The following is a 21,327-nucleotide window of genomic DNA, read 5'->3' on the forward strand; positions in this document are numbered from 1 at the left end:
CTAATTTTTAATTATGAACTAATCTTATTTTGTTTCCCAAAGATGAGGTTATGAGATCCCATGTAGACATTCCCACGAAGCTCTAAAAGCAAGGGCAATGACAAGGCAGGGAATAGAGATCCCTCCAGTCGCAGTCACCATTAGGCCACGAGCTACGAGACTGAAGAAAGAAGGAAGACTGCTGAGCCACGCATTGCATATTCTCGTGCTTATCCCAGTCGGAATCCGAATCCTATTTTTATAGTCATAAGGCCGTTGCGCATTTACCGCCTCTCGCTACTGCTTCGAGACACTTCTCTCGCGGCTTTTCTGATACATCTTTGTTAAGCTCATACATGCACCAGACAACAACCAAAAGTAAGGAAAAAAAAGAAGAAAAAGGTGAAACAGAGAGCACGAGAAAGGAGGATTAAGCAGCTCCGCCTTTTTTGCTTTTTACTTTTTGCTTCATAACTACTTACTGCTTTCTGCAAGCTGCTGTTCTCGTCGGTTTTTTATTCGAGCTGCATCCTCGGTGAACATACCGGATTCGTGGAATCTTGGATGCGGATTCTGTGACGGAAGAGGAGAACGAGGACGAGATGGGGGGGAGCGGTGGGGCGAAGATAAAGGTCGGCGTGTGCGTCATGGAAAAGAAGGTGAACTATGCGTTCGAGGTTTTTGGTCTTCATCCTCTCGTGTTTGATCGTTGAAATAGATTCAGAGATCTTTTTTTTTGTGGTTGTTGCGATACTGCGTGCGATCTGTTGTGTTATTTTATACGTTTGCTTATTTGTTTATTTACTCTGTTTTCCGTTGTGATGGACCTCCTAAGTTTAATGTGATATTTTTTTTCCTTTCTGTCAGGTGTCATCGGGTCCTATGGGCCAGATCCTGGATAGATTACAGGCATTTGGTGAGTTCGAGGTATGTACTGATTGGTTTTTCTACGACGAATGTAGGACTCTGTTTTTACTTCTCCTTCTACGTTCGTGTTGTCTTTGGTTGATTATGAGCTTTTGAATTTTGCTTGCAAATGTGGAATCGGGAAGACAGGAGCGTATACTCGTTTCGCATTTACTCCCTCGTCTTTTATGAACTTTTTGCCCGGTCTTACCTTCGGCTTAAGAATATTCTGAACGGAGATTTATTCCGTGACCGCATATTTCCAACTTGCGAAAATGCAATAAAACCTGTATGATGTCATTCTTTCTCCCTTAACCTCCAATAACAACCTGGTGATCGTTTCCTTTGCGATTTTTATAGATGGTTTGGAGCGTCCACTATGCAAGAATGCTTTGCTAGTTGATCACAATTAGCTCATCTACCATGGACCGTCTTCATGTTATCAGTTCGTAAAAATCATCTGTCCTTGAATTGCTTCCACTACCTTACTCATATTGAAGCATCTCACAAGTTAAAAAAGACAAAAAGTTGGAAGTCTCTCTCAAGTGGTTCAGCCTAATACGGAAATGAGGCCATGTGATGGGAGCCTGGTCTGTTTTAATGAAAATTACGATTGCCAAGTAAATCACCAACAATTATAGAAAGGTACAACCAAGCCTAATATTCTTCTATAAATTTACGTATAAGAAAGCAATTTTTTTGTTATATCTATTGCTTTGGCATCTGAAGAAACCCTTTCCTAACTCATTTCCAGATAAGCATTTCAAACCAGTTTGAATCCAAGTATCATACTATGTGAACTATATAATCAGCCATTGTGACCCCACTAGTGCAAACGAGGTGATCCCCTAATTGAGTTCATTAGGATGTTGAGACTTTGGATTATGAACCATAAACATACAGTGCAAGCAAGATGTATTATTATCAACTTAAGGCTGCCATTTTCTAAACGAGGTGCATGCTTCATTTCTGAAATGGGACTGATTGGAGAATTCAGTGTTTACTCTTCACTGCCACTGGGCTCATATCTACCTGGATCCGCTCCCGGAAAGAGTTTGCCTACCTCTCTTGTGCCCCGGTCCTAACCACTTGGAAGATTATCGCTCAAATATCTGTCCCCAATGCCCCCCGCCAAGTTACTGTTTGGGAGCCTCCTCCCTTCGGATATTATAAGCTAAACTTTGATGGTAGCTCCTTTGGGAACCGGGTTTGGTTGGGTTTGGTGGGGTGCTTTTTGATCCAGGGGGCACTGCCATCCTTTCTTACTCTGGCCCTCTCGAAATTGTTGACTCGACCATTGCTGAACTCTCCTGTCTCCTTCACAGATTGCGAATTTTTTAGAACCGCTTCAGTGGTCTGCTTATCGTGGAGGGAGACTCCAAGATTGTCATCAGATGGTGTTCCACCTCATCTTTCTCCCCATGGCGTTATTGACAAATTTTTCTTGATATTTTGGATATTGTATCCACCATTTCTTGTACTTGGTCTCATGTACTTAGATCAGCCAATTCGGCTGCTGATCTGTGTGCTAAATGAGGCCCCCCTCTTCAATCTCTTGTTGTTAGGGGAGGTCTTCCTTGATGTATTTTCTCTTTCTTTGAAATAAAATTATCAACATTAAAAAAATAAAAAAAAACTCAATACTTTGGTAAGATCTAAAACTATTGTCTGCTCCAAATCATTTTCTTGGATTTAAGCATAAATATATTCCTCTTGTTTGTTCTATTGATCTGTTTACTAATAAAAGATTACATGTTTTGCTTGCAGATTAATATTTTCGGAGACAGGGTTATTCTTGAAGATCCCATTGAAAAGTATACCTTTTTCATTTTTCTAGTTGATTTTATGTTTTGTCTTATTTCATGTAGAGCATATATGTGTGTGTGTGTGCATATATATATATAAATATATATTTTTTTTCATTTTATAGGAAGTTTAATGTCTAAGGACTTTGAGTTTTTTTTTTTGTCCACCTTTAGAGGAAATTAGTTGTTATGTATTTATTTTGCTTTTTTCGTGTATGCTTATTTTGCTTGTAAAAAAAATCTCAAGGAGGCATGCAACACAACACAAGATGCTGGAGGGGCATGGAGAAAGATGAATACTGTGAGGAAGAGGAAGTGGAGGAGAGGGAGTTCACACCGAAAGATGTTACTTTATCAGCTCCTTGCTTACTAAATTATTTGCAATAAAGTTTGTAGAGCTGGGAGTATGACTTAATGTGTTGAGAAATCTCATATCATATACTGAAATTTCCTAAAAGAAGGGCCAGAAAATTGCCTGGCAGAACATGGAAGCTAATTGATAGAAATTTCAAGCTTCTTTATTACAATCACTTAATTTTCTCAATTGTGTGACTTTTGGGTTTGCTACAAAAGAACTCTCCCAAGTCAAACCATTTAATCTGCAGCTGATCTGGTTTTCTCCCCTGTGAATTTCACAACTATTGAAAGTATGCAGGAAGTTACTTTTAGATTTTGCATATCTTCAGAGGTCTTCAGTTTTCTTTTAGATTTTACATTTTTTCTGGGTCCTCCAAGTTTTCAAATCTCATGTTGTGTAATGGAAACAACCTGGTTTGTTAATTTTCTCAATTGTGTGACTTTTGGTTTGCTACAAAAGAACTCTCCCAAGTCAAACCATTTAATCTGCAGCTGATCCGGTTTTCTCCCCTGTGAATTTCACAACTGTTGAAAGTATGTAGAAGATTACTTTTAGATTTTGCATATCTTCAAGGGTCTTCAGTTTTCTTTTAGATTTTACATTTTTTCAGGGTCCTCCAAGTTTTCAAATCTCATGTTGTGTAATGGAAACAACCTGGTTTGTTAATCAGATTTTCTAATAATTGTTCAGACTATTGACTCACTGAATGCTTCTTTCAGTTGGCCCATTTGCGATTGTTTGATTGCCTTCTACTCAACTGGTTATCCACTTGAAAAGGCTGAAGCATATGCAGCTTTGAGGAAGTGAGTACTTTAACCTGCCTAAACTTATTTTCTGTTTCTTATTTTTGTTACTGTTCTCTTCATCTTCATTTCTTATTTTATTCGAAGAAAGGTGAGATTGAAAGTTTATTGGCTTGCTGTGGATAATATTATTTGACCTAACTCTGTTAAATACCCCATCGATAGATAGTTTTTTTTGTTATTTATACTTTCTTATGTTGTTATCCTTTCTATGCTTGTCTGAAATGGTTATTTTATGAGGTGTCATTTACTACTTGCTTATGAATATGAAGGTCTCTTTCATGTTCTGGTTTAAGTTAGTTTAGGGAATTTATTAGCAAGGCGTTTTTTTTTTTTTTTTTTTGTGGGGGGGTCAGTGTAAATATGCTATTGACTAGGGTGAGTATATGAATAATTTTTCTAACTATCGATTGCAATTTTGTTTCCTATGTTTTAGTTTAAAGAAATTGGCGTCCATATGAACCAAAAATTAGTTGAAACTAGATACATGCTAATGACCAATTATCTCTCATATTTTTATTTGTAGATAAGACACACCCAAGAAATCAGCATATGCATATATCCTAAACTGTTTTTCTGCATTGCTTTATGCATATTTAATTATAGATATCCTGTTACAAATAAAGAGTTTTTGGACATAGAGATTATCACTTCTAATCAAGTGCAAAAAGGTGTCACATGAATGCATTTTTTACATGTTTATCGCAATGTCTGTATTCTTTTTCCTTTTAAAACAATATCTATCAGTTCATAAATGTTTTGTGAGACTCTTTTAAAATTTCGGATGTGCTTTGTAGTCCATTCTTGGTGAATGAAATTGAACAACAACATCTTCTCCATGATAGGAGGAAAGTCTATGAGGTACACCATTCAATATTATCTTTAAATTTTATTCATCATCATCATCATCATCGTTGCCATCCTCGTCATCACCATTGTCGTCGTCATCATCGTTATCACCATCATGATCATCATTGTTATCATCGTCGTCATCATCATCATCATTATCATCATCAATGTTATCAATTATCATCGTCATCATCATCATCATCATCATCATTATCATCATCAATGTTATCAATTATCATCGTCATCATCATCATCATCATCATCATTATCATCATCAACGTCGTCATCATCATCAATGTTGTCATCATCCTCATCATCATGATCATACCTCTCATCTTTACCTGATCTGCTTGTTAAATAGTATTTCCAGTTTAGGAGTAGAGTTTCTGTAGTAGTAAATTTTTTTTTTCTTTACCTAGAAAGTGTTACTAAACCGAGACTAGACCTAGTGGGTTCAACTAGACTGAGTACTCTACTGGGCCTGATAATGCTAAAACCTAGGGGAAGGGGAAATACCTGCTGACCTAGCCCTTTTTTGTGGTTTGACTGCTCTCTCTTTCCCCCTCTTCAACTTCGCAGATGGGGGAACTTCTGTTTGCATACGGCAGGATAGGAGAGGGTGTGTAGATCCTTCCTACTGCTGGAAAGTAGGGGGAGGACCGCACATCAGTGGGATGTTATTGTCCTGGGTTAAGTACATGGCTTTCCGCTACCTATTAGGCCGGTCTTTTGGGTAGTATTGGCTAGGTGTTTAACATTTGGTATCAAAGCGGGCACCCACGTTGCGAGTTTGAATCCCGGATGGGGCGACCTAGCAGTGTCGCTAGAGTGGGCCATCGCTAGAGTAGGCCGTCGCTAGAGTGGGCTGTCGTGGTCGTCGGCTTGTGAAGGTGGGATGTGATGTTATGGTCCTAGGTTAAGTACTTGGCTTTCTGCTACCTACCAGGTCGGTCTTTTGGGTAGTATTGGCTAGGTGTTTAACAGAGAGACAGAGAAAGGGGTGGAGGGGTTGAAGCCCCCTGCCCTAGGCCCTCCCCGGTTACCTCCCCTGGTCGATTTTTATAATAACCTAGTCTTCGGGAATTCCATTTCTATTTTGGGACAATTGACATAAAATTCTTTAGGAGAGAAAAATTTTCTTCTTTGCCGATCTTCTCTGGTCCTCTGTTTCTCCCCTTTTTTACCTCCCATTTCTCTATTTTTTATTTTTCTGTCTCATTATTCAAACAATAATTTCATATAAACATTGTTTAACGAAATCCAAAGAACACATTAGCTCTGGAATTCTGTATTCTGGAGAAAAAAATCAGAAATCTATATTTCGAGTAGCACCTATTTTTAATATCTAATTTCATGACATAAAAATTGATAATGCAATTTGAAACACACAAGATCCCTTTAATTCTAACTAGGCTTTAATGCCTTTTCGGTGGCACCTTTTTTGGTTTCTTCTAACTATATTCCACCTTCCTGAACTTCATAATCTGTTTTTAGCCTCTAATTCAGCCTTATTGGAGAAAATTTTTGGCAACCTTTTCTAGTCATCCTCCTTAATCCTTCAATGTTTAGTAGGCAAACAACTGGTGGAGAGCACACTGTGGAGAAACTTTATTAACTTTCTTCACCTCATAAAGGATTTTGTTGGCATAATGACAATGTCTATGTTAAACTAGTGACTTGATTGGGAACCATAGCTGGCTTTTTGTTTTTACTTGCAAAAAGATTTATCAGTGTCAAGTTGGAAAGCTGTTGCACAGTTGGCATTTGCTTGGCTGTCTCCTCCACTTTCATCAACATCCAGAGGTAGGATTGAAATGGTTTTGCTTGCATCATGTATTGCATCGTATGCAAGGATTCTACTATGCACAGTGGTCACTGTAGTATCCTATATCCGGCCATCACGCTGTGCTTCCTTTCTCCTACATCTCTGCTCTGGCAATCCTTTTGACAACATTTCTTACTGATTTTTCCTTCAATCTTTCGTACTATTTATGGGGCACATGGTTCTTCTAAAAAGTAAGCTGTATATTTTCCTCTATCATCTATTTCATTTGCATAATTATATGCTTATGTGTATCACTCGCATTATCCATTTGTTTTAAACTCGGTGCAAATTTTTGCCTTCTTGTCTCTTTAAACCATGATATCTTTAGCTTGAAGTCTAACACATTTCTTTCATTCCCAAGCGTCTGGAAATGTATGGAATTCCCGTCCCCCCTTATGCTCTTGTTAATAGGGAATACCCTTATCAAGAGCTTGATTATTTTGTTGAGCAAGAAGATTTTGTTGAGGTTCATGGAAAGCGTTTCTGGAAGCCTTTTGTTGAGAAGCCTATAGATGGTGAGAAACTGCCTTATTCTTTTGTGGAAAATATGTCAATTATATGGTTCGTCTGAAAAATGTAACACTCATCTGCTATTGTCATGTTTGCAAAGGGGATGATCACAGTATAATGATATACTATCCTAGTTCTGCTGGAGGGGGTATGAAGGCACTGTTTCGGAAGGTGAGGCTGCTCAATGATACAATATGCACTCACTTTATTTGTAGCTTTCAGTAGGGACATGTGACAAGATGTGATGTTATTCATGAAGTTCATTGCCATTCACAATTTTGCAATCTCAAGGCTGAGACTTGAGTCCCAGTGTTGTCCAGTATGTCCAAAAAATTTGCATTCTAAGTATTGTGGTTGAAGATCCAAAATTTAGACAAAATGAATATTGTTATCTAATCAGTTTGTTGTCATTCTGTGTAGAACAATCAAAAGCCAAAAAGAAAACCAAACACTTCTGTTGAACATAAATTATTGCATGTTTGTAAAACCATGGGTTATTTGGCCTGATATATGATAGAAGGCATTATATTTTTGCATTTAGTTACTATCTGATGTCTGAGGTGATTATTTTAACTAATCTCAAGAATATAATATTAGGAACTACCACAATAACTTTCTTGATAAACCATGTTGTGGGTGCACTCATATTTTGTTATTCTGAAAATCAAATGCAATAATTTTTTAATTATATAACATTCATGCTTTCAACTATAGATTGAATATAGTGTATCCACTTGAGAACACTTGAGTTCCTCTTTCCAATTTGTTGTAGGACTAAAAATAATGTCCATTTCAATTGTACAAAATCCAAAATGAATGCAACTTTTAACTAATATGTCTTACTATGGTTATGATTCAGGATTAAAAAAGTTTATTTTTTCCTTTTTTCTCTTTAAAATCAATTTTTTTGTATTGCCATGTACCTACATAATGCAGGTTGGGAATCGATCAAGTGAATTTCATCCAGAAGTTAGGAGAGTGAGACGTGAGGGATCGTACATATATGAAGAATTCATGCCAACTGGGGGAACAGATGTGAAGGTAGTTTTTTTTAAAGGACGGTTGTATTATTTATGTTATTGTTTTTTTCCTTGATTTAATCTTTTATTTTATTTCTCTCATTTATTTTTTGATAAAGCGTCTTGATTAAATAATATTTGTTTATGCTTCTGACCATGATTATTTTGGTTTTAATATTTTTCTCTTCAATTTGAATAGTTGTTTTGATAGTTGTTGATTTCTACGGCCAACATATAAACACAAGAGATATCAAAGAATGAGAGAAGAGAGGGACTCTTAACTCTTGGGATAAGAGGAGAGAAGAAACCAAGGGAGAGAAAGAAGAGGAAAAGAGAGAGAAGTGTAAAGGAAAAAATTGAGCCAAGAGGAAGAGGCTTGAATGCTCTACCCCATGCTTTGAGGTTATATTTATAGTTATGGGAAGTGTTTACAATGGCTACAATGCCCTTAGGGTTATATGCTTAAAAAAAAAAAAGTCATAAGAGGACATATACCAACTTACACAATTACAATTTTATGCCATCTCTATGGAAGTTTTCCTTATTTACTAGCTATGACACCCCTACACATGTGGATGTCTTTTACCACTCCCTCTCAAATTGGTCAAACAGCTTTGTTTGAAAAAGAAATTTTGATTGCCTTGCTTTGTTTCATCTGGTTCTTGTTCACATCTTGCTTGTAGTCTTCATCATGTTCTCCTCCTTACTTTGATATTCTAGTCACATAAAATTTGATTACCACAGTGAAATCCTGTAGTGTAGATTATACTTCTTCTCAAATGATAGCAACACCCATATTTCAATTCGGAAGGAGGACAACCGTTGCAACATTCAGCTTCCAATCCGAATTCTTACACGTAAAGAAAATAAGAAGAGGACATACATCAAATCAATAGAGTAATGAATGTGACCAGATTGATTCAGCTTGTAGAGTCCATCATGGTAGATTCTGTCACCTATTTCATTCTTCATACTTCTCCCTCTATTCTCCCTCTCCGATCCCAGTTTGAAACAAAAAAATAGTTTTAGTAATTATCTCCTCCATCAAGGTGTCCCAAGGATAAGTACTCAATCGGACACAGACTCTAAAAAGTAAAAACATGGTTGATAAAGTAGGAATCAAAACCAACCTCAAAGGATTTCGATCAAGATAGTGATAATAATCACTAAAGAAGGTAATGACTGTCACTAAAAAGACGACGATATAAACCCAAAAGGAACTAATAAAAAGTCTCAATGAACTTAAAAACACCCATTTATAAAAAAAAAAAAAAAAAAAAATCATCCGAAGCAACACACTGAAGGGTTGACCTAAGAGGGTAAACGAGAGTAAAAAAAGAATGGTAAGAGAAAGACAATTAAGTAAAAGTGTAATGGGGATTAAATGAAGAGAAAATAACCACCACCATAATAAGAAGGGGATTGTAATGGTAGTACTGAAATAACTTAACAAATTTGACCAAGTATGACCCAAAAGGGAGATTAAAAATTTCTTCATGATGAATGAGAAAACTTAAAAAAACTGCAATAAGAAAGTTTTGAGATGAAACATAATAATGGAGACTTTCTAAAAATAAACATCTCATATAAGGCAATTAGTTTTTAATACAACTTGACCAATTTGGAAAAGAAAATATTCAAGAGATAGATTCTGGAACAAGGAAGATTTATGACATCAATATTTGGAATTTAGAATGAGGAAACAAGTCTTTCTAAATAAAAAAATTCAGACTTTATAAAAAAGTAAACTAAACTTATATAGGGAAAGACTTCTCTTAAGGAAACTAATGTGATGTGAGATCAAAGAAAAAAAACTTAATGAAGGAAAGATACTCAAGTTGGTAAAATATTGACTAGAGTTTGAAAACAAATAGGAAACTTAACCAACATTAGCAACTCAAAAAGTGAAGTAAAAAATCCGGCTTGAATTTGGATTTTGCATTCAACAGGATACCAACATGATTTTTTATTCTTTCAATGTGGACATCTCTCTCTAGAAAGATCAGATTGAGAAACGGTTTATTGGGATAAAAATTAGTCTCACATAGCTTTCTTTTGAGATATAATTCGTAATATAAATTCTCAATCATGTTGATATAAACCGTTCAAAACTTTTCTGCTACTTAGACCTTTGCTACTTCAAATGTCGATTTCTCTTTCTAGAAAAATCTGATTCCAACAATTCTTTTTGAGTTGAAAAGTAAACTCAATGATCTCTCCAACAGTATATAATTTTCTATACAAAACATATAGTAAAAGAGGTGAGAAAAAAAAAGGAATTGGGAAAGAAGACTAAAAGGAAAATCGAGAAACTCCCTTATTGATCCATTTCCATTTTAGTGCTTGATCTAGATACATGGAAACATACATCTTTTAAAATGGGATTTTGGAGAAAGTGATTAGAAACAAAATCTGTAGGGTATTACATTAATAGGTCTCTAAGGATTGTACTTTGGGATACTTATCCAGGGTATTAGAGGTGAGAATCAGGGTTCTCATGGTTTGAGATCAGATGAAAGGGACCAGTAAAGGATTTTTCATTCATTTTTCCATCGTTTTATGGTAGAATGGTGATCTTGAGCTTTTAGTATGAAGTGAAAAGCACATTCTATATTATTAGGAGCTTCTCTGTTGATGCTCTCGGTAGCTGAATAGAATGGTATTTGTTGTGATAATTTCAGCCCCTTCGATTATGGAGGGTCTGTTAGAGATTGCTCAGCATGAATCATATGCAAATTCAGTGTGTGCGGAAGAATCCTAAAGGCACAAATTTTTGTTGTCCATTGCTTCGGAGAATTGAGAATGGGAGATCCAGCACAGTTGCATTTGAAGGAGTTCAACCAGTTAATGGATTTGACATAGAAAAAACATTTTTTCTTGACTTGAATTTTATTAAAGAAATCCTTGCCCCTTGCATTGCCTTGCGTATTAGGTGACCCTGCTTTTTTTTGTCTACTTACTAGATATTATGCCTTATCCCCAGCCCCAATGGAACTCAGAATACACACTAGAAGCAAGACCACGGGTTGTGGTGTAGGGTGTTCCCTTATTCGGGGGCTGATTGTTGTAGCTTATGTTAGCTTCTTCTTCTTCTTCGTAACCTTCTTCTTCTTCTTTGTAGCGTTAATACGTGAATGAATACCTAAGGCCGTTTGGTCTAGTGGTATTCTGTTTACATTAGGTGCGTAAGGTTGCAAGTGCAAATCGCGCCACGCCCCTCTCAAAAAAATATGTGAGTGAAATGAATGCTTGATTTTCTGTCATATCACAGGTATATACTGTTGGTCCAGAGTATGCGCATGCTGAAGCAAGAAAGTCCCCTGTTGTTGATGGAGTGGTTATGCGGAACCCCAATGGCAAAGAAGTATGTCTACTCTTGCCACCTTCAAGTTTTTTTTTTTTTAAATTATAAAATTTAAACACACAGGTGATGGTTTATCTGTTTACATAGATCAATTTCTTCATTGTAGCTGTTGTTATACCACTATGTGTGTCTTACATCTCAACTGTACATATGTACTCTTGCTTCTTGTGTTAGGCTTGTAAAATGTTGGCTTGATCTGCAGGTTAGGTATCCAGTATTATTGACTCCTGCTGAGAAGGAAATGGCAAGGGAAGTTTGCAGTGCATTCAGGCAAGCGGTAAGGTTAACTAGATTTCTCCCTATCTTTCCACTCCTTTCGCATGATATGTTTGGTTCTGTTTACTTAGTGCATTAGTTTAGTTACTATATTTTTTATTTATATCAGGTCTGTGGTTTTGATCTTCTACGCTGTGAGGGAAGGTCATATGTCTGTGATGTGAATGGTTGGAGTTTTGTGAAGAATTCTCACAAGTAGTACTCTCATTCTTTTTAATGTGTAACAAATACTTGCTCATTATCTACCCGTTGGCTTAAACTATGGAAGTAAAAATTTGAAGAACATTTTTACGTTGCTTGAGATTATTTAAGCCATAAAAATGTGGTATACTCAATTTCTATTTCTGATAGATTCATCTTTACTGAAGTGTAGGAATTCTGTTCTAAAATTGATCTTTCTGCATATAGGTATTATGATGATGCTGCATGTGTTTTAAGGAAAATGTTACTTGATGCAAAAGCCCCACATCTCTCCTCAACAATTCCACCAATACTGCCATGGAAAGTTAGTGAACCAGTTCAAGCTTCTGAGGGTCTCACACGTCAAGGTAGTGGAATAATTGGCACATTTGGGCAGTCAGAGGAACTGCGTTGTGTTATTGCTGTTATCCGTCAGTAAGTTCTAACCATGTTGTCTCTCTCTGACTTGTTTTATTAGTAATTGCTGATTTCTTACATTTTAACCGTTGATAGTGGTGATCGGACGCCTAAACAGAAAGTGAAACTCAAAGTTACCGAGGAGAAGCTTTTGAATTTAATGTTGAAATACAATGGTGGGAGGCCTAGGTCTGAGGTGCTCTTCTTCTGAAACTTTTATTAGTATTGCCACCGCAAAGCATAAAGATGGTTCACTTATATCTTAACTCTGGCAGACAAAGCTTAAGAGTGCTGTTCAGCTTCAAGATCTTCTGGATGCCACACGCATGCTAGTACCACGGAAAAGGTATTATTCTGAAACCATGTTTAGTTCTTTTGATTAATACTTGCGTTACCATATTTAGTTCTTTTGAGTAATACATGCACTAAATACTCATATAGTGATTCATTGGTTCATAACAGTGCTGAACATACCCTTATATTGCATATGTCTTGTCTTCCCACTTAATGATCATCTCATCCTTGTCTATGTGTGTGTCCATTCTTATGATTATTTCATTGTTTTAGCCATGCCATACTGGATAATTATGCAATTAGAGGTGTCTAACTTATTATGTTCACATTTTTATGAGTCTGTTGGTACTCATCTTGTGACTTGGTTTTTAAGGTTAACAGCCAAGTGCCCCTACTATACACTAGAACTATCTACATGTGCTGTTTGTGAATTTTCTTGGATATAAGAGAATAAAGGGGAAGCCTATGGAAATTATTAGGTCAACCTATGGTAGATGTCCCACTCAATCTGCATTCTACAACACAACTCAGTTGCAGTTGTGCAGGGCAATGACACATAAATGGCATTCTTGAAATAAATGGAACAGATGAAGAGTAATGTGCAGGTTGCCCGTTTTTTAAGATACTGCTCTGTGTACTTTCATGAGAATTTGGTACCGAGTCATCTTTATCTTCCATAATGTAGAAGTAGCATTATTTTTCCCAGTATCATTCTTAAAAAAATATAGGCATCTGTACACACTTATCTTCGGCAAATTGTTTACTTGGAACTTCACTGTCAATAAGTATAATATTGACATGAGCATTTCTACATTTCTATAAAATACTGTGTGCACCTCTCTCCAATTCGCAGTTTCTAACTTTAGAAGTTATCCCTCTGAATTAAAAAGTTTAAAATGGCCAAGTAGATGCATTCTATAAAGTAGATCGTGTAATTCCTATATGAGCATCTACATGCATACTTTTTTGTTTTAAATCTTAACATGTTCACCATTGTCGTGTCAAGAGTACTGTTTTGGGTATGTGAAGGTCAGATACATCTTGTCCATATGGCTGATATTAAGTGTTGTGTTAGTCTGATCAGAAAGGCTCTCAAGTTCATGTCATGTATGCACTTCTATTTTAGAAAGTAATATATTGCATTTTTTTTTAAAAGTAATATATTAAAAAGCAAGTCGACTTTGGCCAGAATTATGAATTTGATATTAACTGGTTATCAACAATTCATTATTTAGGTCTGACCGAGAGAGCGACAGTGATGCTGAAGACATTGAGCATGCTGAGAAACTTCGCCAAGTTAAAGCTGTTCTTGAGGAGGTTATTGTTTCTTTCTTCCTATATTTCTAACATCTCCATGCCTCCAACTTCTATGGTTTTCATGATTACCTCTGGCCGTTGTTTGCATTACGAATACCTGCCTTCCAAGTCAGGGTCATGCATAATCTGCGTAGTTTCTAAAAGATTAGGGTCATTTCAGATTTGTTGGTGCTTCCATGTTGTATCTTTTTGTCTTTATTGAAAATGTCTCTTGAAGCTAACTGCTTGTGGGTGTGATGTCCTTTTCTCCCAAATAGTCTCTTGTTTTTGGAATTTGAGGCTTTGGTTTCCTCCACTTTGTTTTTCTATTTCCCTTTGACATTTTTTGTAGTCCTTTCTACTTTCCTTTCCCTTCTCTATGAGTGAACGTGCAGTCCTTTTAGTTAATGTTTAAATGTGATCAACTTGTCTGAGTATGAGATGTCACTTGCAGGGTGGACATTTCTCAGGTATTTATAGAAAGGTTCAACTGAAGCCATTGAAATGGGTCAAAGTTTTGAAGAGTAATGGCGAAGGTGATGAAGAACACCCTGTTGAAGCTCTGATGGTTCTTAAATATGGAGGTGTTCTTACTCATGCTGGAAGAAAGCAGGTAATGAGACCTCTTGTCCCATAACTACGACCCAAAAAGAAAAAAGTTTATTAAATATGAATCTGTTTTTATGTATTTATTTATTAATCTTTCCTTTCTCAGGCGGAGGAGTTGGGAAGATATTTCAGAAACAATATGTACCCAGGTTTATGTCTGTTCTCGAAGGCATTTGTAGTGAATTTTAAAGTTCAATCATGTTTTACTTTTATTTTACATTTCTGTTTTGTTAACTACATCAACTTTTCTCTCTATAAAGTGGAGCTAGCTTTCATGTGCCGCACTGATCATTTCATATTTGTTCACACCTTCCATGAGTCTTTTTGTGTATTTTACAGTTCCTGTGTTTTTAAAAACTTGTTCTTGTCTGTAAAAGTTTTGCTCACATTTCCTAACCTATACAACACTAATACTGGTTTCTCATCAGTGAAGTCTATTCTCAGGATTGAAATAACTCCGTATTATACAGTTAGAATTATTTGAAACTATTCTCCATAAAGAGAATCAAGTTCCACTTAGCCCAAAATTCATATTTTTATTGTTGGAGTCTGACATCTTAAGTCGAAAACCTTATTCTGTTAAGTTACTTATATTTATCATCTAAAAGAATTGTTTGGAGCATTTAGAATACTAGAATGGAATTTGGAGGCAATATGAAAACAACAAAGAATGTTTATTCCTGAGGGGCAGAAAACTTCATGGGATGCTTTTTTATCTTTCATCTCTGACGCTTTCTCGCTCCTCTTTTAGAAATTGCCCCTGCAAAAATTAATAGTTTTATTTCTGAGCTGCAATTCCAAGTCCAATCTTTCTTCCTTGTTTGTAGTGACCGACCCTTACAACTCTTTCTGCTTGGCCTGGAGATGTATTTCTGTCTTGATATACTTTTTGAAGTGATGCTTTGTCTATGCAGGATGAAGTTCCTTTAATTTTTTAACTTTCTACTCACAGCCTCTGTCACTCCAGTATATGATAAAAAGTGAAGGCTGTCAAATGTATCACTTTCTGGATAGCTTTGTTATTCCTTTACTAATCATTTGCACTGCCTTTGAGATTTCATAGGTGAAGGAACTGGCTTGCTTCGACTTCATAGTACTTATCGTCATGATTTAAAGATATACAGCTCAGATGAGGGGCGTGTGCAGGTATACTTTACTATACTGTTTGGCATGTGAAGTTCAGTTTAGTTTTTGAAGATGTCTTCTCCAGCACTTTTTGGTTTGTCCCCATCAAGAGAAAATCCTTTTTATTATTTGCATTTGTTGGAAGATGTCTGCAGCAGCATTTGCAAAAGGGCTACTGGACCTTGAGGGGCAACTAACACCAATCCTGGTTTGTTATCTATCTTAGACTCTTTTATTTGTTGTTTCTTATGAGTTTGTATGTGACTTGTATATCTATATATCTCTTTAGGTGTCTCTTGTTAGCAAAGACTCTTCAATGTTGGATGGGCTGGATAATGCCAGTATTGAGATGGAAGAAGCAAAGGTTGGAATGTTAAATCCTCTTTTTTTTTTTTAATGTTGTAATTTTCTCTTTCTATTGTCTAAGGTTTTAAATTTGTTGGATAACTCTTGTCAATAGATTTATTAATCTATAGTAACAACAAAATTCATAGATTTTTCGTTTTCCCCCTGAAAACAGCACAAATAAGATTCCACTGAGAAGAAATAATGTAGAAAGGATTTATGAGTTCTAATTTATTTTTTGTAATTTACTTATGAATGCATTGCATGTATAAATTTGTCGTCTTCTTTATTCTTTCCTTCCCTCTATCTTAAGGAATATGTGTGAAGGATGAGAGTGTCATCTTTGTTTGTAACTCTTCTTTGAATTACATCTTTCTAGGCTAGATTGCATGAGATCATAACTACCAAACCAAAGGTGGCGCAAAGCATCCAATCTACTGAATTACCATGGATGGTTGATGGTGCAGGTGTGCCTCCAAATGCATATGAACTACTGCCTAAACTGGTAAGTCCTTGTGTCAGGGCAAGCCCATCCTCTGTTTCTTGTTTAGTCATTTTCTTTTTCTTTTTTTAGCAAAAGCGTTAATGCGTTTTGGTCATTGTTTATGTTTTTAAGGAACTAAATCTCTAGTATGTCTATAGTCTGTGTAATTCATTTTTCTTGTACTTTTTCTATATTTCTTTTAATTTACAACAAATTCTGGTCACTGTTCTTTATGTTGCTAATTTTTTTCTTACTGTGATTCTAGGTAAAATTGACAAAGAAGATCACAGCACAGGTGAAGCTTCTCGCTAAAGATGAGGATGAAAAACTTGCACAAACAAGCTCCTATGAAGTGCTTCCCCCATATGACCAAGCGAAAGCACTTGGAAAGACTAATATAGATGTGGATCGGATTGCAGCTGGATTACCTTGTGGCAGTGAAGGATTCCTTCTGATGTTTGCTCGCTGGAAGAAGCTTGAGAGGGACTTATATAACGAACGGAAGGAGTATGTGTTTTAACAGAAGGAACTTTTTTGTTGTTTCTTTCCCTATGTTTCTTGATTTTACTGATACTCTATAGTGCAGACGGTTTGATGTTACACAAATTCCGGATGTCTATGATTCTTGCAAGTAAGTATTAAGTTCTGATTGTGCATATCTATTTTCAAGGCATTACTATAAGCAGATTTTGGTTTCCCAAAACAGCCTTAAAATGACAAAAGAAGATATGAGATATTGTGGTTGATATGAAACTGCAAGCCACAGCAAGACACCCAAGGTTGTCACCATCAGCTTGGCTGAGTAACTTCTATTCTCAAATGACTCTCAAGACAACTTTGAATATGAAATGACTCGTATCTATTGAATCTACACAAATGATTAGTCCATGTGTTATATGCCTATATCTAGTTTCTTTCAGTGCTTATGTTTGCTGTGTTTGATTATCACAGATATGATCTCTTACACAATGCACATCTTAATCTTGAAGGACTGGATGAACTCTTCAAAGTCGCCCAGGTATTTGGAATAGCTACATACTTGCAGTTTTGGGTGATGAGTCTACCACTAAACTTATTGTATGATCTTTGCATTTTGTTGTTGTTGAAGTTGAGCCAGTTCCTCTCAAAATGATTGGCTGAAGTTAGGAGATTTCTTACAATTCTAAAACACAGGATTTTTCAAACCCAAACTGGTTTGGGACTAATTCTTCCCACAGAAACACCACTTACTCTCAAATAACTAGTCTGAGATGTGGCAGTGGAACACATGCATGACTAAAAAATAGTGGGATTTTATCCTTTAGCAGTTATGATCCTTGTTATTGGGCCATCCTAAGAGACTAACTGTCATACGTTGACATTTGACTTCTGCAGTTGCTTGCAGATGGTGTTATACCTAATGAGTATGGGATAAATCCCAGGCATAAACTCAAGATTGGCTCAAAGGTATGTATTTCAATGTATTACCGGCCATTTTTTGTCTCTTCCAAGTTGTGTCTTGGTTATGTTCTGTAATTTTAGCCCTGGAAACTTCAAGAGTATGTGGACCACATAGTTGCTTTTTTCTTTTAGGTATTGGATTAAATCGCACATATCTATGGTTAGGGTGTGAATTAAAAATATATTCTACCAAAAAAAGAAAATTTCTAGTGTGTTTTCTTCAATAAATGCTCAAAACTTCTAAAAAAATTATATTATGACAAAACAAATAAAAATGAAAATAAAAAATAAAAAGAAGTACATGTAAATAAGGTTAACTTGTAATTTCATTAAAAAATATATATTTACAAAAAAAGGGGAAAGAAAGAAAAGAAGGTGAAGAAGAGATAACATTAAGGGTTAAATAGTGGTTGTTGAGATTAGGGGTGCCTATTAAATAGAGTGAAAATGGAACAAAAATTCTTACCCAAAAGTGGCATTCGGGTAATTTACTTGATTACCCATTTATTGGTTATTAAATGGAAAAAATGGATAAGGGTCAATTTTGTACCCATTTAACTGGTTACTCGATTATTTATAAGAGCAATTCCGTAAATTTTATTTGAGTGAATGTATGTTGGAGATAAAACATGATCCGAGTGCCTTTTTCTAAGGAATTTGTAATACTTTTTTAGGATTTTTGTTATATATTAAAATGATATTGTTCATAGGCTTCTGTTTATATTATAATATGATTTTTTTTTACTTTTTACGGATTAATAAATTTTCAAGCCATTCTTGTTATTATTCCATTTATTTACCGGATTACTTGTTCAATTGTTTGATAAATAGGTAAATGAACAGTATATGGAACACCTTATTCTATGTACCAATATATTGTATATTAATGGAATGGTACACCAAACAGCCTATTCCATTCCATTTATATACTATTTACACCTAGATGACACAAGTAACATGAGCATAGTTTGCCGATCCATGTTTTTCATATAGCAAGTTGACCTTCTTAATGCCTAATTAGATTTGATACATCAAATCCCAACACTTCTTGCATGACTCAGATTGCACGCCGGCTGTTGGGTAAGATTTTAATTGACCTGCGGAACACTCAAGAGGAAGCAATTAGTGTTACTGAACTGAAAACTAATCAAGTTCAAACTTCGATCTCTAAAACACGGGGGGAAGAGACGGATTACCAGCAAAGATCTCAGAAGAACGAGGATGCAAGAACTAGTTCTACTAGTGAGAAGTCACTGGACCAAGATGATGAGGAGGATAAGGAGACTAAATATCGTTTAGATCCACAGTCAGTGTTCATATCTTCTTTCTTTAATTTCACATTTTTTAGAGTAGATTTATTTGTACTTTAAAGACATTCTCATCTATCACAGGTATGCAAATGTCAAAACGCCTGAGCGTCACGTCCGTACACGCCTTTATTTCACATCTGTATGGTCTTCTCAATCTGATTTACTAGCTGAAAATTTTTTAGTTTACTATTTTGTGAAATCTTTAGTGGCTCTAATACTGCAATCATTAATAATGACAGGAGTCACATATACACTCATTGATGAATGTTCTCCGCTACTGCAACTTGGATGAGTCCTTGCAAGGGGAGGCTGGCCTTGTTTGCCAGAGTGCTTTAGAGCGACTGTATAAGACACGGGAACTGGACTACATGAGTTATATTGTTTTCAGGCTATTTGAAAATACTGAGGTTAGTAACTTAGGTTTTTGATGGTTTTGAAGAGTTTGTGAATTTTTGTGATTACTGGGCAAGGAAAAAAAGACTTGGAACACCCCTCTCCCACCGGTTGCCCAAGTCACAAAAGTTTGTATTTACTCTTACCAAGTTTCATATTATACCCATTTCCATTAGTATGGAGCTTATAATGCATAACCATGAATAGCACATTACTAGTCAGAACTCATGAATATTGTGTGTGCGTGTTTTGGAGAGAGGGGGGGTGGGGTGGTTGAAAGCAATCCTGGATGGCTAACCCATCCATGGTGAACAGAACTGCTGGGGTTTACGTAATCGGACATGTTGATCTTTAAGTGCCGTATCTAATAAAAAACTTCTTCTGGCTTCTTCAAATTCTTGAATGATAATATGATGAATGATCCATTGGTGGCGACTGATGTTTCGTGTGTTTCAGTTCCTTTGCCTTTACTACTTGCCCAAAAGACTGTCCAGGAACTCCTTTCTGCTATCAAAATCACCCACACACTCATCTTAACCATTTTTTCAGCTGAAAAATTCTGAACACATATATAGGACCAGATTGCTGCTTCGGCCCAAACAATGGATCCTATAATATCCCATGCCCAGTCTGGAACCACAGCCTTTGAAGTGAGGTCATCTTCAATCTGTACATACTGAACAGCCCTTGTCTCGGTCCTGAACTCCAACTTCCAGGACACGATTACCTCTCTTTATTGAAGACCACAGTAGATTGAATTACTTGGTCCTTGATCCTCTGCCGTGATCCTACCCTGGTGTCCAGATGACTACTCTGTATGCGTGTGTGTATGTATATGTTTGAGTTATTTAGAAAAGTAAATTTCTTATTAGGATTTTATAATTGATATTCTTATCTGGTATTGTATGTGGAATTGCAAAGCAGGTGGCACTAGAAGATCCCGAGAGATTTCGCATGGAAATGACATTCAGTCGTGGTGCAGATTTAAGTCCTTTGGAGGTACTTATTCTTCTGTATCTATTATGTAATCAGATCTGATGTAATGAATTTTCCCTTGTTAAATCACTCAGTTTTTTTTTTTTTTTTTTTTTTTGTCTTTTTCTTGGTTTATTGTTCTACAGTTCAAAGACAGTGAAGCTGCTTCTCTGCATCAAGAGCACACATTGCCTATAATGGGACCAGAAAGGTTACAGGAAGCAGGGTCATATCTCACTCTAGAAAAGATGGAGACTATGGTTCGCTCATTTGCTATGCCAGCAGAAGATTTCCCACCGCCGGCAACTCCAGCAGGCTTCTCAGGCTACTTTTCAAAAAGTGCTGGTGTGTTGGAACGACTAGTAAGCTTGTGGCCTTTCAACAAACAGGCCAATTCAAATGGGAAATAGCCAAATGACTCCATTGCCTTTTGCACGCCAGCAGTGGCTCTACCAGTTCAGCCAGAAATGTTCCAGTGCGGGGTAAGCCTGCAAGCCCTAAGCAGCCTACTGAAAGGTGAGTAATAACAACCGTCATTTTTCATTCACATTGTAATCGTGTACTGTGTATAATTTTGGCGGGCATTTTTTTCGGCAGCTTTAGAATTTCGTCACTTTCTGATGGTGCCCGTATCAGTATCGGTTGTCGCCAAATATATATCGCACTAGAAACAAAACTGATAATAAAAAAATATTGAACTTGATATATAACTATTAGCTCACCTTAAACTTTGATATGTATCCGGTATCTTGCTCAGTAAGGTCA

General features: G+C 36.2%; 1 protein-coding gene across 3 annotated transcripts; it reads left to right on the top strand.

Moving 5' to 3' along the window:
* The first annotated feature begins 288 nt into the window (after positions 1 to 288).
* Positions 289 to 21,272, top strand: LOC137949747 (inositol hexakisphosphate and diphosphoinositol-pentakisphosphate kinase VIP2-like). Of its 3 annotated transcripts, none has more exons than XM_068795917.1 (30): positions 289 to 656; positions 847 to 906; positions 2,653 to 2,699; positions 3,768 to 3,851; positions 4,649 to 4,712; positions 6,887 to 7,040; positions 7,136 to 7,206; positions 7,972 to 8,076; positions 11,326 to 11,418; positions 11,621 to 11,695; positions 11,804 to 11,889; positions 12,103 to 12,309; positions 12,388 to 12,487; positions 12,567 to 12,637; positions 13,821 to 13,902; positions 14,336 to 14,494; positions 14,597 to 14,639; positions 15,554 to 15,636; positions 15,761 to 15,823; positions 15,905 to 15,979; positions 16,340 to 16,465; positions 16,710 to 16,951; positions 17,031 to 17,075; positions 17,396 to 17,462; positions 17,819 to 17,890; positions 18,946 to 19,190; positions 19,276 to 19,333; positions 19,434 to 19,601; positions 20,512 to 20,586; positions 20,709 to 21,272. In XM_068795917.1, the coding sequence occupies exons 1-30, from the start codon at positions 582 to 584 to the stop codon at positions 20,970 to 20,972; spliced, it is 3,159 nt and encodes a 1,052-aa protein (XP_068652018.1). In that variant the 5' UTR covers positions 289 to 581; the 3' UTR covers positions 20,973 to 21,272. The 3 variants fall into 3 exon arrangements, with proteins under 3 accessions (XP_068652018.1, XP_068652019.1, XP_068652021.1); XM_068795918.1 differs by having other exon boundaries at positions 289 to 638; XM_068795920.1 differs by lacking the exon at positions 289 to 656 and adding an exon at positions 701 to 720.
* Positions 21,273 to 21,327: the final 55 nt, after the last annotated feature.

Source organism: Aristolochia californica, unplaced genomic scaffold (assembly GCF_029961685.1).
Source record: "Aristolochia californica isolate CCGP_79_NKW_82.1479 unplaced genomic scaffold, dmAriCali1.0.hap1 SCAF_14, whole genome shotgun sequence".
In the NCBI taxonomy this organism is placed as follows: domain Eukaryota; kingdom Viridiplantae; phylum Streptophyta; class Magnoliopsida; order Piperales; family Aristolochiaceae; genus Aristolochia; species Aristolochia californica.